Genomic DNA, 27,587 nt, shown 5'->3' with positions numbered 1-27,587 from the left:
TGCGGCGTCTTCAGTAATGCGGACGCTGTATCGATCCGTTGTGGTGAAGAAGGAGCTGAGCCGGAAGGCAAAGCTCTCAATTTACCGGTCGATCTACGTTCCCATCCTCACCTATAGTCATGAGCTTTGGGTTATGACCGAAAGGACAAGATCACGGGTACAAGCGGCCGAAATGAGTTTCCTCCGCCGGGTGGCGGGGCTCTCCCTTAGAGATAGGGTGAGAAGCTCTGTCATCCGGGGGGAGCTTAAAGTAAAGCCGCTGCTCCTCCACATCGAGAGGAGCCAGATGAGGTGGTTCGGGCATCTGGTCAGGATGCCACCCGAGCGCCTCCCTAAGGAGGTGTTTAGGGCATGTCCGACCGGTAGGAGGCCACGAGGAAGACCCAGGACACGTTGGGAAGACTATGTCTCCCGGCTGGCCTGGGAACGTCTCGGGATCCCCAGGGAGGAGCTGGACGAAGTGGCTGGGGAGAGGGAAGTCTGGGCTTCCCTGCTTAGGCTGCTGCCCCCGCGACCCGACCTCGGATAAGCGGAAGAAGATGGATGGAATGGATGGATGTCCTTAGTTTTAACCTGCTTCTAAATCTGTGTTTTAAATCATGTGCAGCACTTTGTGGAACTTTTATTGTTTTTTTAAATGTGCTATATGAATACAGTGGATTGGATTGGACTAATGTAATAGTTTAATTGCACTAAATTGATCAATATAATGCATCTTAGCACAAAATGATCAAGGAGCATGAACAGCAAACACATTTAGCTAAGCCTACTGAATATGTATATGAGCTCTCGGGCTGCTGGAGATTTAGACAGATTTCTAGTGTTTCTGATCACGCAATATGATCACAACCACAGAATCACTTCCTGAGGACTCCAGCTTGAGCTCTGTCCAGCATAAGGTACACATCTGATGAAATAAATAAGTTATACGTTCTGCCAGCTCTTAAAGCTAACCAGCATCGAACGCCTTTTCAAGTTGTTGCTTAGCAACAATGAAATGCAAATTAAGGAACAAAACTCAGAGCCTGGGAAATCCGGGTCTACTGAACAGGAGCCTGGAAAGTGGAGCTGACCCTGGGACAACACCTACTTGAGAGGGTCCTGCTGGAAAAAACGGAAACCTTTCGAGCAAATGTAAACAGTATGCAGTCAAATATAGAAAGTCTGCAATCACAGAATCACAACTTAAAAAAAAGCTTTGTGAATAAATAAAGAATCTTAGGGGGAAATTACAAATTTCAGAGAGGAAAACAGAGCGCTGCACCACGATATGAAGGTCCTGCAAGACGACAGCATTGCTCTATATATTACCATGATGAGATGGCTCAGAATACACAAATGAATGATGTGATCGTGATTGGGCTTCCAATTAGACCTAGGTTCTTTGCCTAGGCAGGTGATAACAGAGGGGAACCAGATGAAGTGCCTAGACGGAGAGAGCATGTGGCCAACTTTCTGCAATCAAAGAAAGTTGATGTCAATGATAACACCATCAACACATGCTTTCCCCTGTATGGAAAAAACAACAATACCAAACCATTCGTCATTGCCGCGCTGTTGAAACAGGGAAAGAAGGGTACAGATGTGTACCGTATTTTCCGCACTATAAGGCGCACCGGATTATTAGCCGCACCTTCAATGAATGGCATATTTCAAAACTTTGTCCACCAATAAGCCGCCCGGACTATAAGCCGCGCCTACGCTGCGCTAAAGGGAATGTCAAAAAAACAGTCAGATAGGTCAGTCAAACTTTAATAATATATTAAAAACCAGCGTTCTAACAACTCTGTCCCAAAATGTACGCAAATGTGCAATCACAAACATAGTAAAATTCAAAATAGTGCAGAGCAATAGCAACATAATGTTGCTCGAACGTTAATGTCACAACACACAAAATAAACATAGCGCTCACCTTCTGAAGTTATTCTTCATTCGTAAATCCTTCGAATTCTTCGTCTTCGGTGTCCGAATTGAAAAGTTGGGCAAATGTGGGATCCAAAATGGCCGGTTCCGTCTCGTCGAAGTCATCGGAGTCAGTGTCACTGTTCAGCAGTTCTGTGAATCCTGCCTTCCGGAAAGCTCGGACCACAGTTGTGACCGAAATATCTGCCCAGGCATTTACGATCCACTGGCAGATGTTGGCGTATGTCGTCCGGCGCTGTCTGCCTGTCTTAGTGAAGGTGTGTTCGCCTTCGGTCATCCATTGTTCCCACGCCGTTCGCAGTCGTGATTTGAATGCCCTGTTGACACCAATATCCAGCGGTTGGAGTTCTTTGGTTAATCCACCCGAGTGTTGTATTTGTGTGCTTCACTTGTTTTTTGACACCATCTGTGATGTGGGCGCGCATAGAGTCGTATATCAACATGGACGGAGCTGTGTGAAAAAAGCCACCCGGCCTCTTCGCGTAAACTTCCCTTAACCACTCGCTCATCTTTTCTTCATCCATCCATCCCTTCGAGTTAGCTTTTATGATGACGCCGGCTGGAAAGGTCTCTTTTGGCAAGGTCTTCCTTTTGAATATCACCATGGGTGGAAGTTTCAGGCCATTAGCATGGCAAGCTAGAACCACAGTGAAGGACGACTTCTCATTCCCTGTGGTGCGAATATTCACCGTACGTGCTCCCGTTGTATCCACAGTATCCACAGTGCGGTTCACAGGAATATCAGTTGCTGTGAAATAGTAATCCGTGTGAGGATGGAGAGATTGCGTCTTTTCATGAACCGGATCCTTGTCGCTTAGTAGGAGCCATTTTGTGGTCTTTACAGATGTAAACAGGAAATGAAACGTACGGTAATATCTGCGCGCTTTTTCTTCTTCTACGCGGGCGGGTGGTTGCTTACAGTAGAAGAAGAAGCGCTTCCTGTTCTATGGGGGCGGGTGCTTACCTTGGCGGTTGCTTGCGTAGAAGAAGAAGCGCTTCCTGTTCTACCGGGAAAAAAGATGGCGGCTGTTTACCGTAGTTACGAGACCGAAACTTTATGAAAATGAATCTTAATATTTATCCATATATAAAGCGCACCGGGTTAAAAGCCGCACTGTCAGCTTTTGAGTAAATTTGTGGTTTTTAGGTGCGGCTAATGGTGCGGAAAATACGGTACATGAATGAGCACCTCACAAAATGTAACGTTGACATTGGCAAGAGAGCAGGAGATTTGAGGAAGCACAGGGAAATTCAGGGTACCTAAAGTGCTATCTGCCAAATCTACATCAAGCAGAATGGAGGGAGTACGTACTTGAGGTCAAAAACATAAAGGCTGTGAATAAAGAAAACAAAAACCACAACACTTCGATGACAACAATATTAGAGGACACAAGTAGCAAACTAAAGGTGATAGTTTGAAAGAAAAGATACATTCACTGTACACTCATCATCAAAACTACTATGTCACAAGGCATCACTGACCAAGAAGACCTAGATTTAGAAGCACATTTATTTACACTCATTGACATTCATAAAGCAATACAAATGATTGCTGAATTTAAATATATGGAAGTGAAAACCCTTTGCAACATAGACCATAAAGCATACTTGCCAACCTTGAGACCTACGAATTCGGGAGATGGAGGGGGGGGGGGGGGGGTTGGTGGTAGCAGGGGTGTATATTGTAGCCTGGAAGAGTTAGGGCTGCAAGGGATTCTGGGTAACTGGTCTGTTGTGTTTATGTTGAGTTACGGTGCGGATGTTCTCCCGAAATGTGTTTGTCATTCTTGTTTGGTGTGGGTTCACAGTGTGGCGCATATTTGTAACAGTCTTAAAGTTGTTTATACGGCCACCCTCAGTGTGACCTGTATGGCTGTTGATCAAGTATGTCTTGCAGTCACTCACGTGTGTCTGTAGAAGCCGCATGCAACATGTGACTGGGCCGGCACACTGCATATATGCAGAAAAAGTGGACGCTACGACAGGTTGTAGAGGACGCTAAAGGCAGTGCCATAACGGCACGCCCTCAATATTGTTGTCCGGGTGAAAATCGGGAGAAATTCGGGAGAAGGGTTGCCCCGGGAGATTTTCGGGAGGGGCACTGAAATTCGTGAGTCTCCCGGAAAAATCGGGAAGGTTGGCAAGTATGCCATTAAGGTCTAGAATTGGAGAATGATGTTGTGAGACGACTCTTTCCTCCAGGTTCCACTGACCACCAAAGATAGACATGACGGCGGGCAATTTCTTGACTTCGCTTTATTATTTCAATAAACCTCAGTCTTTTGTAGGGTCGCTTTTCAGCTCCGCCTCCCACTGCTCGCTCCTTTTCAGCCTCACGTCGTCTGCCTCTTGCTCTCGGTCGCTCTCGCTTTGCATGCGCTGGTTTTCCGCCTCTTTCTTCCCGTCCTCCTTGCTGCTGCCCTTTTATACAGTGACAGGGGATTACAGAATTGTGCCCAGCTGGGCGATCCATGCACCTGATGTCCATTTTGGAGCCGATCCCGGCGCGCCCCGCCTCGCTGCTGGTCCGCCGGCCAAGCCTCCTCGCCGCCATCTCGGAGTCGGCCCCGCCGTGCCCCGCCTCGCTGCCGGTCTGCCGGCCACGCCTCCTCACAGATGTAAATCCAGATACACATTTTTTCTCCCACATTAGAAATCCATCCATCCATCCATTTTCTACCGCTTATTCCCTTTGGGGTCGCGGGGGGCGCTGGAGCCTATCTCAGCTACAATCGGGGGGAAGGCGGTGTACACCCTGGACAAGTCGCCACCTCATCGCAGGGCCAACACAGATAGACAGACAACATTCACACTCACATAAAAAATTACAGTTGGTACAAAATGCGGCTGCTAGACTTTTGACAAGAACAAGAAAGTTTGATCATATTACGCCTATACTGGCTCACCTGCACTGGCTTCCTGTGCACTTAAGATGTGACTTTAAGGTTTTACTACTTACGTATAAAATACTACACGGTCTAGCTCCGTCCTATCTTATCGATTGCATTGTACCATATGTCCCGGCAAGAAATCTGCGTTCAAAGAACTCCGGCTTATTAGTGATTCCCAGAGCCCAAAAAAAGTCTGCGGGCTATAGAGCGTTTTCTATTCGGGCTCCAGTACTATGGAATGCCCTCCCGGTAACAATTAGAGATGCTACCTCAGTAGAAGCATTTAAGTCCCATCTTAAAACTCATTTGTATACTCTAGCCTTTAAATAGCCCCCCTGTTAGACCAGTTGATCTGCCGTTTCTTTTCTTTTCTCCTCTGCTCCCCTTTTCCTTGAGGGGGGGGGGCACAGGTCCGGTGGCCATGGATGAAGTGCTGGCTGTCCAGAGTCGGGACCCGGGGTGGACCGCTCACCTGTGCATCGGCTGGGAACATCTCTACGCTGCTGACCCGTCTCCGCTCGGGATGGTGTCCTGCTGGCCCCACTATGGACTGGACTCTTACTATTATGTTGGATCCACTATGGACTGGACTCTCACAATATTATGTCAGACCCACTCGACATCCATTGCTTTCGGTCTCCCCTAGAGGGGGGGGGTTACCCACATATGCGGTCCTCTCCAAGGTTTCTCATAGTCATTCACATTGACGTCCCACTGGGGTGAGTTTTTCCTTGCCCGTATGTGGGCTTTGTACCGAGGATGTCGTTGTGGCTTGTGCAGCCCTTTGAGACACTTGTGATTTAGGGCTATATAAATAAAGATTGATTGATTGATTGATCCACACACTAGGGCCAATTTAGTGTTGCCAATCAACTTATCCCCAGGTGCATGTCTTTGGAAGTGGGAGGAAGCCGGAGTACCCGGAGGGAACCCACGCAGTCACGGGGAGGACATGCAAACTCCACACAGAAAGATCCCGAGCCCGGGATTGAACCCAAGACTACTCAGGACCTTCGTATTGTGAGGCAGATGCACTAACCCCTCTGCCACCGTGAAGCCCCCACATTAGAAATAATTGTTGTTAATATACAGAGGAACAATATAATAACAACATACAATCTGACAACAAACTGTCAACTGTTTTGGTGCAATTCAACAAATCCTTCAAAGTGATTGCTATCTCAAAAACGTAAATTGATGCTAAAAAATAAAAATAAAAAAATGTTTTTGATCTGTAAGAATACAAAATGAATAATAACAGTAACAACAAGAGTGGAGGAGGAGCAGGGTGTATTTGGAGAAGCATCTGAACTATGAAGTGATAAACAATTTCAGGTTAATAATATCTTAGAATGTATAATATTACAATACATCATAAAAAGCTATAATGTATTTCTCAAATGTATATATAGAACACTCAAGTCTAGTATTGAATTGTTAAGGACTGGTTTTATCTCAGAAACTAAGAACATTACTGTCTTATTGAGTAAAAAAAACTGTTTTTGTGTTTGCAAACCTCACAAAAGCATATGTTTCTAGTAATATGCACAAATATACATTATTTCAGGCATTATTAGACATGTTGCATGTTTGGTTTAGGAGTTATGTTTGAATAACTGTCATATAAAGTACTATCTATCTATATTGAGTATAACAGTTATATTGTCACATTAGGAAAAAACTAATGTTTGTGTTTGCAAACCTTACAAAAGCACATGTCTCTAGTAAAACTTACAGAGATATATTATTTCAGGTATTATTAGACATTTTGCATGTTTGGTAAGGCAACCTTGACTGCCAATTACTAACATCAGTTATCAAGGGAGGAGGACTACACTTCTATATAAACAAATGTTGGTGTACAGATGTCACAGTGTTAAGCAGACGTGTAGACCACATATGGAGAGGTTTTTTTTTACAAACTGTAAACCAGTTTATTCATAGCTGGAGTTTTCTTCTCTTTGTAATAATAATAATAATGGATTTTATTTGTATTGCACTTAACATTGACAATGACACATCTCAAAGTGCTACAGAGTAAAAACATCATAAAATAAAACAAGACAGTAAAAAACATTATTAAAATCAATCAATCAATCAATCAATGTTTATTTATATAGCCCTAAATCACAAGTGTCTCAAAGGGCTGCACAAGCCACAACGACATCCTCGGTATAGCCCACATAAGGGCAAGGAAAAACTCACCCCAGTGGGACGTCGATGTGAATGACTATGAGAAACCTTGGAGAGGACCACATATGTGGGTAACCCCCCCCCTCTAGGGAGACCGAATGCAATGGATGTCGAGTGGGTCTAACATAATATTGTGAGAGTCCAGTCCATAGTGGATCCAGCATTACAGTAAGAGTCCAGTCCACAGTGGGGTCAGCAGGAAACCATCCCGAGCGGAGATGGGTCAGCAGCGCAGAGATGTTCCCAACCAATATACAGGCGAGCGGTCCACCCCGGGTCCCGACCCCGGACAGCCAGCACCCCATCCATGGCCACCGGATCTGTGTGTCTTCCCCTCCACAAGGGATAGGGGGGAGCAGAGGAGAAAAGAAAAGAAACGGCAGATCAACTGGTCTAAAAAAGGGGGGCTATTCAAAGGCTAGAGTATACAAATGAGTTTTGAGATGGGACTTAAATGTTTCTACTGAGCTAAAAATGAGCTATATGCTTTTTAAAAAGGTATGTTTTTAGCCCTTTTTTTAAAAGCATCCACCGTCTGGGGGGCCCTGAGGTGGTCAGGAGAGGTTTCGTCGTGTAGTATAGTCATTGTTTACATCCCACCTCAGGCCTGCGTAACAGAATCGTTAAAGCACCTGGTTGACCATATTGCAGACGAGGAGAACAAACATCCTGACTCCCTGCTCATAATTCTGGGGGATTTTTAAAGAGCAAATTTACCCCCAGTACTCCCATAATACAGACATCATATTAAGTTCCCCACCAGGGGAGCTAACACACTAGACCACTGCTACAAAGCAATAAAGGACTCTTATTGCTTTTTTCCCCAGGCAGCTTTAGGACTTTCTGATCACCGTCTGATTCACCTCATCCCAAGCTACAGGCAGCAGTTTAAAACTCCTAAACCTGTATTGAGTACTGATGCTCAAAGGAATCAAAGCAGCAGCTACGGACCTGCTTTGATTGTACTGACTGGGGTGTTTTTGAAGTTGCATCAGAAAATCTTGACAAGCTCACTGACACTGTGACACCATACCAACTCTGTGAGGACATGTGTGTGCAGACCAGGACTTTCTGCACATTCAACAACAACAAGCCCTGGTTTACACCTCAGCTTAGGGAGCTGCGTCAGGCCAAGGAAGACGCCTACGGGAGTGATGACTGGGTCCTGTTCGAGCAGGGCAGAGAACAAACTGGCAAAGGAGATCAGGGTAGCTAAAGAGAGCTACAATGACAAACTAAAACAAGGCTTTTCAGCAAACGGCCCCTCAGCAGTTTGGAAAAGGGCTGCGAGAGGTCACCAACGACAGGAAACCAACACCTGCAGGTAGCAATAGACTGGCTGAAGACTTGAACAGCTTCTACTGCAGGTTTTCACAACCATCATCCAGCTCACAAACATCACCCCAACACTCTGCCCTACCTGGGTCTACAACCAAGCTGGACAGACACAGACTGCAACGGACAAATAGGACTGCAGAGAAGATCATCGGTGTCGACCTTCCCCCACATCCAGGGCTTATACCGGGCCAGGGTCAGGAAAAGGGAAGGCAGCATCACTGTAGACCCGTCACACCGTGGTAAAAAACTGTTCGAACGCCTCCCCTCCGGCAGGCGTTAAACAAATTACAGTAAACCAAAACAAACCATCATAAGAACAGTTTCTTCCCTCAGGCTACAAATCTGATGAATGCTTGGAACTATCTCTGGAACTAATCTGTCCCTGCGAATGTACTGACCAGTGTTCACGTAATCACCTTTGTGCTTTGCTCTATTCCCCACTGCACATATTATTCATTTAAGTAATTGTTTGTTCTTTTAGTTATTCGTTAATATTTATTGTTTTAGAGAGCACAGCCTATCAAGCCAAATACCTTGTGTGTTACTGTTAGACATATAAATAAAGTTTCTGATTGTGATGTATCAGTATTTACATTCTATGATGGAAACTACAGGAGGAGAAACACGCATGCCCAAAACATTTTCTAAGACCATGCACAGTTAAAAAGTAGGATCCATCCATCCATCCATCCATCCATCTTCTTCCGCTTATCCGAGGTCGGGTCGCGGGGGCAGCAGCCTAAGCAGGGAAGCCCAGACTTCCCTCTCCCCAGCCACTTCGTCCAGCTCCTCCCGGGGGATCCCGAGGCGTTCCCAGGCCAGCCGGGAGACATAGTCTTCCCAACGTGTCCTGGGTCTTCCCTGTGGCCTCCTACTGGTCGGACGTGCCCTAAACATCTCCCCAGGGAGGCGTTTGGGTGGCATCCTGATAAGATGCCCGAACCACCTCATCTGGCTCCTCTCGATGTGGAGGAGCAGCGGCTTTACTATGAACTCCTCCCGGATGACAGAGCTTCTCACCCTATCTCTAAGGGAGAGCCCCGCCCCCCGGCGGAGAAAACTCATTTCAACCGCTTGTAATCATGATCTTGACCATTCGGTCATAACCCAAAACTCATGACCATAGGTGAGGATGAGAACGTAGATCGACCGGTAAATTGAGAGCTTTGCCTTCCGGCTCAGCTGCTTCTTCACCACAACGGATCGATACAGTGTCCGCATTAATGAAGACGCCGCACCGATCCGCCTGTCGATCTCACGATCCACTCTTGCCTCACTCGTGAACAAGACTCTGAGGTACTTGAACTCCTCCACTTGGGGCAGGGTCTCCTCCCCAACACGGAGATAGCAGTCCACCCTTTTTCGGGCGAGAACCATGGACTCGGACTTGGAGGTGTTGATTCTCATCCTAGTCGCTTATGAATGCATTTATAAATGATCTGAGAGGACAAAGTAGGGACAATGCATACAGTGAAAATGATGTAGATGAAGCATGTGGTTTTCTAATACAAATGACGAATAAAATGGATGAATGACATTTGACGTCTCTTTTGATTGTATTCACTATTTACGTTTATGTGGAATGTTTGGCTACATGATAACCGAGACGGTTATCATGTCTGTGGGGTCTGTGGGGTTTGAGAGGATTTTCGGAATTTGTCAGAAACTCTTAAGCTAGATTGTCTCTGATATTGGGTCATGTGTGTAAATAAGATGTACCTTTCCTCCGTGTTTATCATGTGTGAATGAGAAATAAGATGAATAGTTTAAGCTCCATATAAATGTACCCCCATTTTACACTTAAGTTGCAGTTGTTATTTTATTTAAAATCATAATAACCTTACATGCATTTCCCCCAGATATGATCAAGTGGGCCGTTCATCTATGTGTTTGTCTGAATGTCATCTCAGCATCATCCGATTACATGCATGAGGACAACTCTGTCTTTGGTAGGAAACGCTTACTCATTTTTGATTTTACGTTCATTGATTTTGATTTATTTACATGACTATTGTGTTGTACGCTGTACGTGGCTCCCTTTAACAGATGTGCTGAGTGTAAACATCCCCCTTGAGGATCCGCAGCAACCTCCACTTGGAGGATCACTGGTACTTCCATGCTACTTTGAGGTGTGTATTTCTGAGTGACAGTAAGTTTAATTTTGTGTCCAAAGGATTTCACTTTGTTTTATCTTTGCTGAATACATTAGAAGCCACGGTGATCAATACTCCAAAATGTGTCCTATGTCTAGCATTAAAAAATTACAGTTGGTACAAAATGCGGCTGCTAGACTTTTGACAAGAACAAGAAAGTTTGATCATATTACGCCTATACTGGCTCACCTGCACTGGCTTCCTGTGCACTTAAGAAGTGACTTTAAGGTTTTACTACTTACGTATAAAATACTACACGGTCTAGCTCCGTCCTATCTTGTCAATTGCATTGTACCATATGTCCCGGCAAGAAATCTGCGTTCAAAGAACTCCGGCTTATTAGTGATTCCCAGAGCCCAAAAAAAGTCTGCGGGCTATAGAGCGTTTTCTATTGGGGCTCCAGTACTATGGAATGCCCTCCCGGTAACAATTAGAGATGCTACCTCAGTAGAAGCATTTAAGTCCCATCTTAAAACTCATTTGTATACTCTAGCCTTTAAATAGCCCCCCTGTTAGACCAGTTGATCTGCCGTTTCTTTTCTTTTCTCCTCTGCTCCCCTTTTCCTTGAGGGGGGGGGGCACAGGTCCGGTGGCCATGGATGAAGTGCTGGCTGTCCAGAGTCGGGACCCGGGGTGGACCGCTCGCCTGTGCATCGGCTGGGAACATCTCTGCGCTGCTGACCCGTCTCCGCTCGGGATGGTGTCCTGCTGGCCCCACTATGGACTGGACTCTTACTATTATGTTGGATCCACTATGGACTGGACTCTCACAATATTATGTCAGACCCACTCGACATCCATTGCTTTCGGTCTCCCCTAGAGGGGGGGGGGGTTACCCACATATGCGGTCCTCTCCAAGGTTTCTCATAGTCATTCACATCGACGTCCCACTGGGGTGAGTTTTTCCTTGCCCGTATGTGGGCTTTGTACCGAGGATGTCGTTGTGGCTTGTGCAGCCCTTTGAGACACTTGTGATTTAGGGCTATATAAATAAAGATTGATTGATTGATTGATTGAAAACTGTGTGCTTGACTTGAACTCATTAAGTTCCTAAGTGACGTGTAGGAAATGTTTGAGTGGTTGTTATGTGACAGTCATGTGACTATTCCAGGATATGGTATCCCCAAAATGGCAGTGTGTCATTGAACTAGCTAATTTCCAGTAGCTCATTTCTGTGCCATTAAGGGTCATATTCAACTTAATTAACAATTATAACGCAAAGTATCAAATATTATAATACAAATGTTCACAGTAATGCGGACGCTGTATCGATCCGTTGTGGTGAAGAAGGAGCTGAGCCGGAAGGCAAAGCTCTCGATTTACCGGTCGATCTACGTTCCCATCCTCACCTATGGTCAGGAGCTTTGGGTTATGACCGAAAGGACAAGATCACGGGTACAACCGGCCGAAATGAGTTTCCTCCGCCGGGTGGCGGGGCTCTCCCTTAGAGATAGGGTGAGAAGCTCTGTCATCCGGGGGGAGCTCAAAGTAAAGCCGCTGCTCCTCCGCATCGAGAGGAGCCAGATGAGGTGGTTCGGGCATCTGGTCAGGATGCCACCCGAGCGCCTCCCTAAGGAGGTGTTTAGGGCATGTCCGACCGGTAGGAGGCCACGAGGAAGACCCAGGACACGTTGGGAAGACTATGTCTCCCGGCTGGCCTGGGAACGCCTCGGGATCCCCCGGGAGGAGCTGGACGAAGTGGCTGGGGAGAGGGAAGTCTGGGCTTCCCTGCTTAGGCTGCTGCCCCCGCGACCCGACCTCGGATAAGCGGAAGAAGATGGATGGATGGATGGAATGTTCACACGATATTTCTTCAAGGAATTCATATGAAACAAACTATGAAAATACTGCTTTAGCCTGAAAAGTCTATGGCAATCCTGACGTATTTCTCACAATAGCAAAAATGATAATAAGCCGCACAATAAATGTCACGGTTCCAACGATTTTGAATGAATAAATAAGCAAAAATGGGTCTAAGCTTTTATGGCTAAAATATAAAGTAAAATACAACAGTCTTTTTCACCCACATAAGATTTTACTTTTTGCACCCCGCCACAAATAGATTTTTCTTTGCCCTTGTCACTGCCCGATTTACAGATGTCATGATCCATTGCCCGGGTCATGTTATGTTTAGTTTGGTATTTCCTTAGTTGCTGTCTATTTCTGTTTCAGCAACTTTGTTAGTTTTCTTAGTTGCCATGTGTGATGACTTTCTTCACCTGCCTCTGTTTAGTGGTCAGGACGCTCACCTGCTCCCGATCACTAATCAGAGAACTATTTATTCCTACCTCGCGCTACACTCTGCATGGCAATCTTGTTCGCTTCACACAACGCTTACGTTTGGTATTTATTTTCATGTAAGCTTATATTTACTACCTTCTTGCTCCCTTGTTTGCTAGTTTCCTAGTTAAGCAGTATTTTAGACTTTGTCAATGGAATAAATCACCGTCTTTCCTGCACGCTGTTTCCTGACGTTCTTCTGCATCTTGGGGAAACGACCATCACAAAACCATGCGTCCGAGATGTAACAGAAGACTGCCAGCATCGAGTTTTCCCGCATTAGACTTCATTTGTCCGGAAGACATGGGGGTATGGGATGAAGGGACTTGGCTGGTGCTAAAGGCGATGGAGACGGAAACCCTCCACTATTCTAACAAAGAGAACAAGAGACTGATGTGGGCTCCCAAGGGTGCGCTAGTCCCCATCTACTCCGTGTGGCCCAAAGACATCGTCGCATCGCCATCCCGTGTGCATCGTCAAAGGCGGAAGCCGTCCATAAAGGCTTCGACTCGCCACCAAGACGCGCCGACCCCTCAAGTTCCTCCTCCAGATCGAAGCACGCCCCAAATAGCTTTTTCTTCGCTGCCGCCTATGTTTGGTAATCCCATTGCTCATTTTGCCAAACATATCACCTAGTGGGCTGTTAGCCAGGACACTAAGCGCGTTGATGACGTCACGCCACAGGCGGGGGTTTAGGAGTAGCAGCTGTGCAACTGAGGACGCATAGCACTCTCCAGCTCCAGCGCTTCCTCCCGCAAGGGTGCCGCCTCTCTCTTCACAAGCAGGGGCACCATCGACCCCGGTGGAGCCCATCAAGATCCAGGGCCGGAAGGTGGCAGTAGTGGGGCAGTATAAGTACCTGGGAGTCCATTTGAACAACAGACTGGACTGGAAGGACAACTGCAAAGCTGTTTACAAGAAGGGCATGAGCAGACTCTTTTTCCTGAGGAAGCTTAGGTCCTTTAATGTGTGCAGCAAGCTGTTGGAGATATTTTATCAGTATGTTGTGGCCAGTGCCCTGTACTTTGCAGTGGTTTGTTGGGGGCGCAGCACCAGCAAAAGGGACTTAGACCGGATTGACAAACTAATCCGGAAAGCCGGCCAAACTATTGGCACGCAGTTGGAGGCGTTTGTGTCAGTGAGGGACAGGAGGACACTGGACAAACTGCTGGCCATCATGGACAATCCTGCCCACCCACTCCACCAGACAAGTGAGGGACAGCGGAGTTCATACTCCAACAGGCTCCTTCAGCTTCCTTCCCTCACTGTGCGATTCAAGAACTCCTTCATTCCGCACTCCATCCAGCTGTATAATCACTCGCCATACAGCAATAGATGATACCTGCCTATTACCTGACACCTTCTATGTCATCTACTTCTCTTTGTTTCTATTGTCTATTTTCTATTTTCTGCTGGATCTACTCTTTATTTTATGCTGCTGCTGTCACATATATTGTAATATTGTACATGGTAATTGTTATATATTGTATATATGTTATAGACATAATATAATATATCTGTATATAAAATATACTGTACACATATTATGTATATATTTGTATATATTCATATATATGTTATATTTTATATCGCTATATTTAGTCTATTTATACCTGCATTGTCCTTTCCATCCTTACACTTTCCATCATTGTAACTGAGCTACTGTGTTGAACAATTTCCCTTGTGGATCATTAAAGTTTGTCTAAGTCTAAGTCGAAGCAGCGAAGGACTCTCTGGAGTAGTACAGCGCTGAATGGATGGACAGATGGTACCAGAAGATGCTGATTGAGCTAGAGTTAGAGGATCAGCTTTGTTTAGCAGCCACACCAGCTCCAGCTTCGTCGCCCACTCAAGCCAAGCTTCCACCTCCTGCACGGCAACCCCCGCCTGTCTTGACTCCAGCCAAGCCTACACATACTGCGTGGCCTCCGCTGCCAGTCTTGTGTCGTGCCAGGCTGCCACCTTCTGCATGGCCTCCGCTGCCTGTCCTATGTCCAGCAAAGCCGCTGCCTCCATGGCTACGTACAGCTCTGCAGTCATCTCCAGCTCTGCAGTCGGCTCCAGCCTCGCCTCTAGCTCTGCAGTCAGCTCCAGCCTCATCTCCAGCTCTGCAGTTGGATCCGCCGCCGCTTTCTGCCTCGCATCCAGCGGGTCCGACGCCGCTTCCTGCCTTGTCTCAAGCGGGGCGGACGCTGCTTCCTGTGCTCTGCAGTCAGCTCAACCTTCAGCCCAGCGGTCTACTTGCTTCGCGCAAGAGCATCCGTCAGGTGCTCACGGGCTGCCTCCTTGTCGGGCACGAATGTGGCCAGCCCATGTACGCTCACCGCGCCGTCAGCAGCCATTACCAAGACTTGGACATGGACCACAATGGCTGCTAAGAAGATATTCTCGCCCATGTCAGCCCCCTCATATGTGACTAATTCATGGATGCCCTCAGCTCTATCAGCAGCGACGCCCAGCACTTGGGTGTAAAACTTTTCGGCTGCTGAGGTTCTGGCGCCGCTCACGTCCACCTTCTTGTTGGCCAAAGATGTGGCCAGTGCATGGACGCCTGCCTCGTCAGCTACACGCCGCCGCCACCTGACTCGTACCCGGTGGCTTCAAGGACACTTGGCCTGGCGACCCGCCACCATGTCCTCCCTCCACCCTCTGGTGACTATAGACTTATTTCAGTTGGGGATGCCTGGAATCTGTCCCTTAAGGGGGGTTCCTGTCATAATCTGTTGCCCGGGTCATGTTATGTTTACTTTGGTTTTTCCTTAGTTGTTGTCTACATCTGCTTCAGCACCTTTGTTAGTTTTCTTAGTTCTTCACCTGCCTTTGATCAGTGGTCGGGACACTCACCTGCTCTGTCTGGCAAAATTGTTCGCTTCACGCGATGCTTACGTTTGGTATGTATTTTCATGTAAGTTTATATTTTCTAGCTTCTTACTCCCTTGTTTGCTAGTCCCCTTGTTAAGCTTTGCCATAGCTTTCCATGCCATCGGCGCGTTTTCCTCTTCGTATTTTTGCTTTCGTCATTGGAATAAATCACCTTCCTACCTGCACGCTGCTTCCCGATGTCATTCTGAATCTTGGGGAAACGACCATTGCAAAATCATGCGACCCAGACGTAACAACGGAGGTGCCCATTCCTAGGCTGCTAGACTTTTGACAAGAACAAGAAAGTTTGATCATATTACGCCTATACTGGCTCACCTGCACTGGCTTCCTGTGCACTTAAGAAGTGACTTTAAGGTTTTACTACTTACGTATAAAATACTACACGGTCTAGCTCCGTCCTATCTTGTCGATTGCATTGTACCATATGTCCCGGCAAGAAATCTGCGTTCAAAGAACTCCGGCTTATTAGTGATTCCCAGAGCCCAAAAAAAGTCTGCGGGCTATAGAGCGTTTTCTATTCGGGCTCCAGTACTATGGAATGCCCTCCCGGTAACAATTAGAGATGCTACCTCAGTAGAAGCATTTAAGTCCCATCTTAAAACTCATTTGTATACTCTAGCCTTTAAATAGCCCCCCTGTTTGACCAGTTGATCTGCCGTTTATTTTCTTTTCTCCTCTGCTCCCCTTTTCCTTGAGGGGGGGGGGGGCACAGGTCCGGTGGCCATGGATGAAGTGCTGGCTGTCCAGAGTCGGGACCCGGGGTGGACCGCTCGCCTGTGCATCGGCTGGGAACATCTCTACGCTGCTGACCCGTCTCCGCTCGGGATGGTGTCCTGCTGGCCCCACTATGGACTGGACTCTTACTATTATGTTGGATCCACTATGGACTGGACTCTCACAATATTATGTCAGACCCACTCGACATCCATTGCTTTCGGTCTCCCCTAGAGGGGGGGGGTTACCCACATATGCGGTCCTCTCCAAGGTTTCTCATAGTCATTCACATCGACGTCCCACTGGGGTGAGTTTTTCCTTGCCCGTATGTGGGCTTTGTACCGAGGATGTCGTTGTGGCTTGTGCAGCCCTTTGAGACACTTGTGATTTAGGGCTATATAAATAAAGATTGATTGATTGATTGATTCCATTTGCGCATGTGTGTTGCAAATGTGGCGCATGCACAAACATAACATTACTTTCAGTTGTAAAAAATATTACAAAAATAATTAATAAAAAGTATGTGCATTTGAAGTATTTGAATAGTGAAATTCACTTTTTTTTAAATGGAGCAAGTGAAATGATGTCATGTTTTAGTTAGAGCAATGTATAGACACCAACACGTCACTTGGTATCAAACTTAAAATTAAAAGGACAGCTTAGAATTCGAATAATGAATGATGCGGATGAATAACGTTACTTTTTTAAATTAGAATGTATTTGTTAGCTATTTGAAGTTGTCAATAGATACTTTTGCAAACCGTTGTTTGAAAAAAAAAAGTTAAATGCCTAAATTTGTGAAAAACTGGCGTCAAGTAGGTGAGTTAAGATGTTGACTTTTAGTGCAAAAAATTGGGCAACTCAATAATTTGGGCAGTGACTGCCCTCATAAATAAGTTCATAAATACAATATTATTGGGTGGTCTGTGATTGTAACTTGTGTTACAACTCTGTACAGCAGGTTAGTGCATCGTAACTTCGCCCTTTAACACAAGTAATACATTTCTGATCTGTGGGGAATAAAAATAAAAAGTGGGACAGATCGCTGTTGCCAACTGTCTCCTGTAAATACACATTTACAGAAGAAGCGACTAAATCTTGCGACGTTTTCTTGGCTAATTGGCAGCGACTTTTGACGACCTTAACATGAAAGAACACTCGCTTTGGGTGCCTCCCCAATCTAACAGCATTAGGAGTGGGGTACCTGATTCTGTCGGTACCACTGAGTCCACTTCACATAAAATCAAACAATACCAGAGTTCAATACCAATATTTAATGTGACGTCACGTCCTGTTGCAGACTCGGCACCAGCTCAAGCACTTGGCGGACAAACATGTGCATTCATAGTGGACTCCATCCATCCATCCATCTTCTTCCGCTTATCCGAGGTCGGGTCGCGGGGACAGCAGCCTAAGCAGGGAAGCCCAGACTTCCCTCTCCCCAGCCACTTCGTCCAGCTCCTCCCGGGGGATCCCGAGGCGTTCCCAGGCCAGCCGGGAGACATAGTCTTCCCAACGTGTCCTGGGTCTTCCTCGTGGCCTCCTACCGGTCGGACATGCCCTAAACACCTCCTTAGGGAGGCGCTTGGGTGGCATCCTGACCAGATGCCCGAACCACCTCATCTGGCTCCTCTCGATGTGGAGGAGCAGCAGCTTTACTTTGAGCTCCCCCCGGATGACAGAGCTTCTCACCCTATCTCTAAGGGAGAGCCCCGCCACCCGGCGGAGGAAACTCATTTCGGCCGCTTGTACCCGTGATCTTGTCCTTTCGGTCATAACCCAAAGCTCATGACCATAGGTGAGGATGGGAACGTAGATCGACCGGTAAATTGAGAGCTTTGCCTTTCGGCTCAGCTCCTTCTTCACCACAACGGATCGATACAGCGTCCGCATTACTGAAGACGCCGCACCGATCCGCCTGTTGATCTCACGATCCACTCTTCCCTCACTCGTGAACAAGACTCCGAGGTACTTGAACTCCTCCACTTGGGGCAAGATCTCCTCCCCAACCCGGAGATGGCACTCCACCCTTTTCTGGGCGAGAACCATGGACTCGGACTTGGAGGTGCTGATTCTCATCCCAGTCGCTTCACACTTAGCTGCGAACCGATCCAGTGAGAGCTGAAGATCCTGGCCAGATGAAGCCATCAGGACCAAATCATCTGCAAAAAGCAGAGACCTAATCCTGCAGCCACCAAACCGGATCCCCTCAACGCCTTGACTGCGCCTAGAAATTCTGTCCATAAAAGTTATGAACAGAATCGGTGACAAAGGGCAGCCTTGGCGGAGTCCAACCCTCACTGAAAACGTGTCCGACTTACTGCCGGCAATGCGAACCAAGCTCTGACACTGATCATACAGGGAGCGGACCGCCACAATCAGACAGTCCGAAACCCCATACTCTCTGAGCACTCCCCACAGGACTTCCCGAGGGACACGGTCGAATGCCTTCTCCAAGTCCACAAAGCACATGTAGATTGGTTGGGCAAACTCCCATGCACCCTCAAGGACCCTGCCGAGAGTATAGAGCTGGTCCACAGTTCCACGACCAGGACGAAAACCACACTGTTCCTCCTGAATCCGAGGTTCGACTATCCGGCGTATCTAGATAATGTTGCAATTTTCAATGCTAATACAGCAAGCATGCCTAAAGGCTCCACTTCTCAAGCTCGCTCAGTGCTAATTTACATTGGATATGCCATATGCATGCTACTGACTAGCATTGGTAAATTTAGGATAGGATAGACTTGTATTTTTCCTACAATGGTAAAATTATGTAGTCGCAGTGTAGATTTTTACATGCAGTATCAAAAGTAAAACGTAACGAAAAACGAAAAATTGCATGTATATATGGCAATTTCAACACCTCCAAATGTGTGTTTCAAATTTAAAACTAAGCTGCACATTACATTTTTTAAAATATTTACAAGCACTTTGAAATACTGTAATTATATTTAACTTGAAAAAACCTTGTGTCTTATTTTTATTTTGAATACACTGGTATATTTTTCATAATTCAACATCAAAACTAGATTTTTCAGTTTCAAAACTACTTTTTTCAAGTGCAAAATATTTGGCCCTTTAGTTCTATATAGTTTTCTTTTTTTCTTTTTGACAGATTTTTTTTCCCCTTTGTAGCATTCATTACAATTTTATCAAATCAAATCAAATCAACTTTATTTATAGAGCACATTTAAAATTTACCACAGGGGTAGCCAAAGTGCTGTACAATGAGCAGGTTAAAAGATAAAACGAGTACCGAGCAAACACAACACAACACAAACAGAACACGATAAAAAATAAATAATTAAAATAGAATTAATAAAAACATAAAAACATAAAAACAGGATCACAGCAGGTGTATTATGGGGCGCCATTGCAGGATGGATATCACTCAGTGTTAAAAGCCATGGAATAAAAGTATGTTTTTAAGAGAGATTTAAAAACAGGAAGAGAGGAGGCTTGTCTAACACTCAGGGGTAGGTCGTTCCAGAGCTTGGGAGCAGCAACGGCGAAAGCTCTGTCACCTCTAAGCTTCAGCCTTGTGTCAGGGACCGTCAACAGCAGCTGATCGGCTGATCTTAAGGATCGGGTGGGGCAGTAAGGCTGAAGGAGGTCGGAGAGATAGGTTGGCGCGAGGTTGTTTAGACATTTAAAAACAAATAAAAGGAGTTTAAAATGTATTCGGTAACGCACAGGGAGCCAGTGAAGGGACGCTAAAATAGGGGTGATGTGCTCACGTCTGCGGGTCTGTGTTAGCAGACGAGCAGCAGAGTTCTGCACGAGCTGCAGGCGGGCGAGGGAGGCCTGGCTAATGCCAACATACAGGGCATTACAATAATCAAGACGAGTCGAGATAAAAGCGTGGATTAATTTCTCAAGATCATGTCTTGATAGAAGCGGTTTCACTTTCGCTATTTGGCGTAATTGATAAAAGCTTTTTTGAACGACGCTGCTGATTTGTTTTTCGAATTTAAAATCTGAGTCAAACTTTACCCCCAGGTTTGTGACAGAGTCGCTGAGATACGGGGTCAGAGTGCCGAGGTCAACGTTGGGGGAGGGAGAGCGACTTGGACCGAACAACATAACTTCTGTTTTATCTTCATTTAGGCTCAGGAAGTTAGCTGAAAGCCAGACTTTGATGTCGTTCAGGCAGTCAATAAGACGTTGAACCGTGTTATTTTGTGCCATGGGAAAATAAATCTGGCAATCATCGGCATAAAAATGAAATGCAATACTGTACTTCCTAAAAATAGAACCAAGGGGGAGAAGGTAAAGCGCAAATAAAATTGGGGCAAGGATTGAGCCCTGGGGGACCCCATGTGGTAAAGGAGCTGTGGACGACATAAAACTGTCTACTTTTACACAAAAACTCCTGTCGGTTAGGTACGACCGGAACCAGTTGAGGGCGGCGCCCTTAATGCCCACACAGTTCTCAAGACGAGTGATTAAGGTGGCGTGGTCGACGGTGTCGAACGCAGCAGACAGATCTAAAAGCACCAGGACAACATATTTACCAGAATCAGTGGACAGGAGGATATCGTTAAAAACTTTTAGAAGCGCTGACTCTGTGCTGTGGAGGGCACGCATTATGGCCAAATATGCAAATTTGATTATGACATCATCGCTTTTTGTTGTGTCTTTTCTCTGTGATCTATTCCCTTTCTAATTGTTATGAATAACACTGCTCTTGTCCATGTAGGACCACACAGTTCCAGATATAGGTGCTCCCACCATCACTCCCCTTGCTCATCGCATCAAATGGAGCCTCATCACCGAAGACAAGGTCTCCACCATTTTAGTTGCCCTAGAGGGAGAAGTACGGGTCAGCGAGAGCTACTTAGGGAGGGTTCAACTGGTGGGTTACCCTTTGACCCCGACAGATGCTAGTATCAAAATATCCGGGCTAAGGTCAAACGACTCAGGATTCTTCCGCTGTGAGGTTCAGCACGATATCGACGACAGCCATGACGAGGTCCATGTTAAGGTACAAGGTAAGCCAAATATTCATTACTATTTCATAGAGTCAATGGTCTTTGCAGACAAACCAGAAGTTTCTATCCAGTCTTGTTTGAAGTAACCAAAAGCCACACTTTAGTAAGGGAAATTACTTTAGTAAAAGTGAAACTTTCTTGTCAGAAAATTAAGTATCTAGTGTCTATTGTACTTAATAAAAAATGTGCATTGGCATATAAATAAAAATTACATTTAAAATTGTAGCTGGCGTCATTTAAGTTTAATTTTTGAGTGTAGTAATATAGTTGTACATGCAGAAAACGATGTGAAGTTCACATACAGTGGTAGCTCAATTTAAGAGTTTCCCAATTTAAGTGTTTTGAGGTAAGAGCTGCAGCTCGGCAAATTGTAACGCTGTAATTTGCGAGCTAAAATTTGAGCTACAAGCATCCCGGCAATTAGTTGGCATAGAAAACATCACAGTGAACCCCGTAAGATCCAAACAGAATATCTGGTCTTACTCGCTAGCATTAGCTTATAGCTAAAGGTCGACAAAATTCAGGAAAAATATGAGTGTGAAAGTAAGAAAAATAAGAACGAAATCATCACAAACATGACAGCGTGCGTAGCAGACTTGGTGAAACAATTCAAGCGTTTCACTGCTAGTCTGTACCTTACTGAAGCAGAATGAGTCTGACACTAGCCAAGAATGTTAAAATGATATCAAAACAATCTATGATATTGTTTTTAATACAAAATTTCAAATCTAAAAGTTATTTTTTCTTTTTAAAAGGCATGCTACTTGTCAAAATTTGAGTGTTTTTAGGTGCGCAAGCACCCATCAAATTGATTTCAATTAATTTCAATGGGCAACATTATTTTATAGATACAAGTGTTTAGAGTTAAGAGTGTCAGGCTTGTCACTGACAGTTTGGTTATGTTTTGGTTTTTCCTTTGTGTTTGTGTTTTATTTTTTTGTCAGCACTCTTATTTTGGTTCCAATTCCTGCATGTCTCCCTTAGCGCTCGTTTCCCTCACCTGTCCCTGATTGGCAGCCTGGCACTCCTGGTGGCAATTGCCAATCAGGCTACTAATTATACCTGCCTCGCCCTCCAGTCAGGGCTGGAGTATTGTTAGCTGTTTGCGGTTAGCTGTCTCTTGGTTCCTCGTATCTTGTATCCTGTTTCCTGTTTGCTATTTTCAGTTTTCCTTGATTCCTGCATCCTGTTGCCTGTTTCCTGGTTCTTGGTTTCCGATTCCTGTTTTTCCGCATTTCCTTTGGACATTAAAATCATGTTTTCCTGCAACAAGCCTGCCATCTCTACATCTTGGGGTTCATCACCAACACTTCCTGACAGCATACTCCAGCCCTGTCTGGAAGGCGAGGCAGGTATAAATAATAGCCTGAGGGGCAATTGCCACCAGGTGTGCTAGGCTGCCAATCAGGGACAGGTGAAGGAATCGAAGCGCTCAGGGAGACGTCCAGGAATTGGAACTAAATTAAGAGCGCTGACAGGAAATAAAACACAAACAGAGGAAAAACCAAAACAACCAAACTGTCAGTGACAAGTCTGACAAAGAGCTTCGTTAAAGACCCAATTTAGCTTGTAGGTTGAGGTACTACTGTAAATGTAAATAAACATCACTTTAACCTGGACTGAAGACTTGGTATATATACAGATTAGCGTAGAGGAAAGCCAAGCGGAACTCACGTTTGTACTTTTCTGACAGTTCTGCAGGGCCAGTTCTAGGCAGGCATGTACGAGGGGGCAGTCAGAAATGTGAAGGTTGGCATGATGTGTACACGCTGTTCCATCATGCTCCAGCACGTTTTTCTGTGCTAATACAATTGTAACATTGCTTTCTTCACATCATTTGGTCGTGAGCTACAGTATGTGTCCAACTCCAACCTGCAGTCAGGCCTCTACCATAAGAACTGTACAACTTAGTCTCACCTGAAGACTAAGCTCCTGCTGGTAAAGCTCTTAAGGTCACTGAGGTACGCAAGCTCTAGACCACAATAAGGTGGAAATCCCTAAGGTGGGGGTTGGGGGGGAACTAAAATATAAAAGTAAAATAAAGTATCCTTCATTCACATTTTATCAACCATCACAACATTTATCTTAACTAGATGGCCTAATTTATACATTGAATTGAACCTTAAGTAGGGCTTCACACACAAAAGTCAAAAACTGAAAAATACAGTAGTCATATAATAAATAAATAAATAAATGGGTTGTACTTGTATAGCGCTTTTCTACCTTCAAGGTACTCAAAGCGCTTTGACACTACTTCCACATTTACCCATTCACACACTGATGGAGGGAGCTGCCATGCAAGGCGCTAACCAGCACCCATCAGGAGCAAGGGTGAAGTGTCTTGCTCAGGACACAACGGACATGACGAGGTTGGTACTAGGAGGGGATTGAACCAGGGACCCTCGGGTCGCGCACGGCCATTCTTCCACTGCGCCACACATACATTCTTCTCCATCCATCCATCCATCTTCTTCCGCTTATCCGAGGTTGGGTCGCGGGGGCAGCAGCTTAAGCAGGGAAGCCCAGACTTCCCTCTCCCCAGCCACTTCGTCCAGCTCCTCCCGGGGGATCCCGAGGCGTTCCCAGGCCAGCCGGGAGAGATAGTCTTCCCAGCGTGTCCTAGGTCTTCCCCGTGGCCTCCTACCGGTCGGACGTGCCCGAAACACCTCCCTAGGGAGGCGTTCGGGTGGCATCCTGACCAGATGCCCGAACCACCTCATCTGGCTCCTCTTGATGTGGAGGAGCAGCGGCTTTACTTTGAGCTCCCCCCGGATGACAGAGCTTCTCACCCTATCTCTAAGGGAGAGGAAACTCATTTCGGCCGCTTGTACCCGTGATCTTGTCCTTTCGGTCATGACCCAAAGCTCATGACCATAGGTGAGGATGGGAACGTAGATCGACCGGTAAATCGAGAGCTTTGCCTTCCGGCTCAGCTCCTTCTTCACCACAATGGATCGATACATTCTTCTCAAACTAGTTTATCATCAGGTGAGCTGCATCATGCCGCAAAGTTTCTTTATTCTCCACTCATTTACACAGAGAAACCTAAGAACAATTTTTTTCGCAGGTATGAATGTGTGTTGTAAAACAGAGTTACGATGCATGCCTTCATCATAACTTGTTTATGAGTGCGTTAGAAGCAGCAAATACACAGTTAACTTACCGTATGTAGATGTCATTGATGACTCGCCTGCTGATGGCATCATATAGAATCAACAATAAAATGTGTCCTCACTTTTTCGAAGAATGTTGACATAAAACGACGTGGAACATGTTAAATCCACACTTTTTTGTTGAGAACTTCAACTTCAACTTTCTCATCTGACAAGGAAAAGCATCTGCTTGGCTCTACTTCCAAGCCCCACCCTTTTTCACATGTACGCTATTACAGAACTGTGATTGGATATATTCCGAACTTGTCCCACCCATCTACAAGATGAAATTAAATATGTTTGGATTTCGTTTCTGTGAACATTTTCGTCTCGTTTTCATTTGTCGACACTGGTTTACTGAGAGCTGAGGGCAGGGGTGTGTGTGTCCACGTGTGTGGACTTGCAAAGCCTGACAACCGAGGGACAGAGATGAGGGAACATGATAATATAGGGTATCGGGTCCCTTTTTCAGCGGGTTTCTCAGCTACTGACGATAATTTTGTCAACGTGCAATATATTATTTTGTAAGTACATTAAAATGTACTTTCTCAACTTCAACATTTTTTATTTTAGGAGGCAAGACATTTATTTGCCCCCTCTTTCCCCTACGTAGAGCCGGCCTCTGAGTTCTACTTTGAATTCAATCATGTTTCTCACCTTCTTTATCAAAGCTTTATCAAAAGCGACATTCTTTGGCATCATGGTGGCTTATTTTGCAGTCGTACCCAATAAAAAAAAAAAAGCACAGAGAATGAGTCATCAGCGTGTGGAATTCTTTGTTTGGCCATTCACTGCAGGCAAAGTCAGATAACTAAGATTGCAACTGGGCCAAAATGTTGGTGGACATTTTCTTTAAAAACTTTATCACACAAAAATTGAGCGTGCACTGTACTCCTAATTCATATTCTCTACTTCTTCCTACTCCTTTTCGGATGTGCTGTAATGAAACAACTGGAGTTGCGTGATGCCTTGCATTGTATATCGTAAGCATGTTTGAAAGAAACTGAAACTGAACTGAACTGGGGCAGCACGGTGGAGGAGGGGTTAGTGCATCTGCCTCACAATACGAAGGTCCTGAGTAGTCCTGGGTTCAATCCCGGGCTCGGGATCTTTCTGTGTGGAGTTTGCATGTTCTCCCCGTGACTGCGTGGGTTCCCTCCGGGTACTCCGGCTTCCTCCCACCTCCAAAGACATGCACCTGGTGATAAGTTGATTGGCAACACTAAATTGGCCCTAGTGTGTGGATGTGAGTGTGAATGTTGTCTGTCTATCTGTGTTGGCTCTGCGATGAGATGGCGACTTGTCCAGGGTCTACCCCGCCTTCAATCAATCAATCAATCAATCAATCAATCAATGTTTATTTATATAGCCCTAAATCACAAGTGTCTCAAAGGGCTGCACAAGCCACGACATCCTCGGTACAGAGCCCACATAAGGGCAAGGAAAAACTCACCCCAGTGGGACGTCGATGTGAATGACTATGAGAAACCTTGGAGAGGACCGCATATGTGGGTAACCCCCCCCCCCTCTAGGGGAGACCGAATGCAATTGATGTCGAGTGGGTCTGACATAATATTGTGAGAGTCCAGTCCATAGTGGATCCAACATAATAGTAAGAGTCCAGTCCATAGTGGGGTCAGCAGGAAACCATCCCGAGCGGAGACGGGTCGGCAGCGCAGAGATGTTCCAACCGATACACAGACGAGCGGTCCACCCCGGGTCCCAACTCTGGACAGCCAGCACTTCATCCATGGCCACCGGACCTGTGTGTCTCCCCCTCCACAAGGGATAGTGGGGAGCAGAGGAGAAAAGAAAAGAAACGGCAGATCAACTGGTCTAAAAAAGGGGGGGTATTTAAAGGCTAGAGTATACAAATGACTTTTAAGATGGGACTTAAATGCTTCTACTGAGGTAGCATCTCTAACTCTTACCGGGAGGGCATTCCATAGTACTGAAGCCCGAATAGAAAACGCTCTTTAGCCCGCAGACTTTTTTTGGGCTATAGGAATCACTAATAAGCCAGAGTTCTTTGAAGGCAGATTTCTTGCCGGGACATATGGTACAATACAATCGGCAAGATAGGATGGAGCTAGACCATGTAGTATTTTATACGTAAGTAGTAAAACCTTAAAGTCACATCTTAAGTGCACAGGAAGCCAGTGCAGGTGAGCCAGTATAGGCGTAATATGATCAAACTTTCTTGTTCTAGTCAAAAGTCTAGCAGCCGCATTTTGTACCAACTGTAATCTTTTAATGCTAGACATAGGGAGACCCGAAAATAATACGTTACAGTAATCGAGACGAGACGTAACGAACGCATGAATAATGATCTCAGCGTCGCTAGTGGACAAAATGGAATGAATTTAAGCGATATTACGGAGATGAAAGAAGGCCGTTTTAGTAACACTCTTAATGTGTGACTCAAAGGAGAGAGTTGGGTCGAAGATAATACCCAGATTCTTTACCGAGTCGCCTTGTGTAATTGTTTGGCTGTCAAATGTTAAGGTAAGGTGGTATAATTAAATAGGTTAGGGTTAGTTAGGTTAGGGTGTCTAGCAGGACCGACAATCGGCCTTCCGCCCGATTGTAGCTGAGATAGGCTCCAGCGCCCCCCGCGACCCCGAAGGGAATAAGCGATAGAAAATGGATGGATGGATGGATGAACTGAACTGAACTTACCTCAAAATTACTACTGTTTGATTAATATTTACACCACACTTTGTTATATATAAGCAATTACTTAACGTTTATATCAATATGATAGTTTTCTGCCTACATTACATAAATGCATTGTGTGGAACAGTACAAAAATATGTATTTAAATCAAGGTCAACATTGAATTTCTGTAGCCTAACAAATTAAAAAAATATCACTGCAGGTATTGTTTTTCACTACCGATCCATGATGGGTCGCTACACATTGACGTTTGAGAAGGCGAGAGATGCGTGTACAGAGAACAGTGCAGTCATGGCTTCACCTGAACAACTACAAGCAGCTTTTTATGATGGATTCCATCAGTGTGATGCTGGCTGGCTTTCTGATCGGACAGTGAGGTCAGTTTATTCT

General features: G+C 45.6%; 1 protein-coding gene across 1 annotated transcript in view; it reads left to right on the top strand.

Moving 5' to 3' along the window:
• Positions 1 to 15,321: 15,321 nt before the first annotated feature.
• LOC133615787 (aggrecan core protein-like) overlaps positions 15,322 to 27,587 on the top strand; it is a 48,837-nt gene continuing 36,571 nt past the window's right edge. The window contains exons 1-3 of the mRNA XM_061974558.1: positions 15,322 to 15,372; positions 21,078 to 21,369; positions 27,400 to 27,574. Coding sequence (XP_061830542.1) covers positions 15,322 to 15,372; positions 21,078 to 21,369; positions 27,400 to 27,574 — 518 coding nt within the window. The remainder of the gene's footprint in view (positions 15,373 to 21,077; positions 21,370 to 27,399; positions 27,575 to 27,587) is intronic.

The sequence above is a fragment of the Nerophis lumbriciformis genome, linkage group LG15 (genome assembly GCF_033978685.3).
Source record: "Nerophis lumbriciformis linkage group LG15, RoL_Nlum_v2.1, whole genome shotgun sequence".
Classification (NCBI taxonomy): Eukaryota; Metazoa; Chordata; class Actinopteri; order Syngnathiformes; family Syngnathidae; genus Nerophis; species Nerophis lumbriciformis.
Note: the sequence above shows the minus strand (reverse complement) of the source record. Positions and strands in the feature narration are given on the sequence as shown.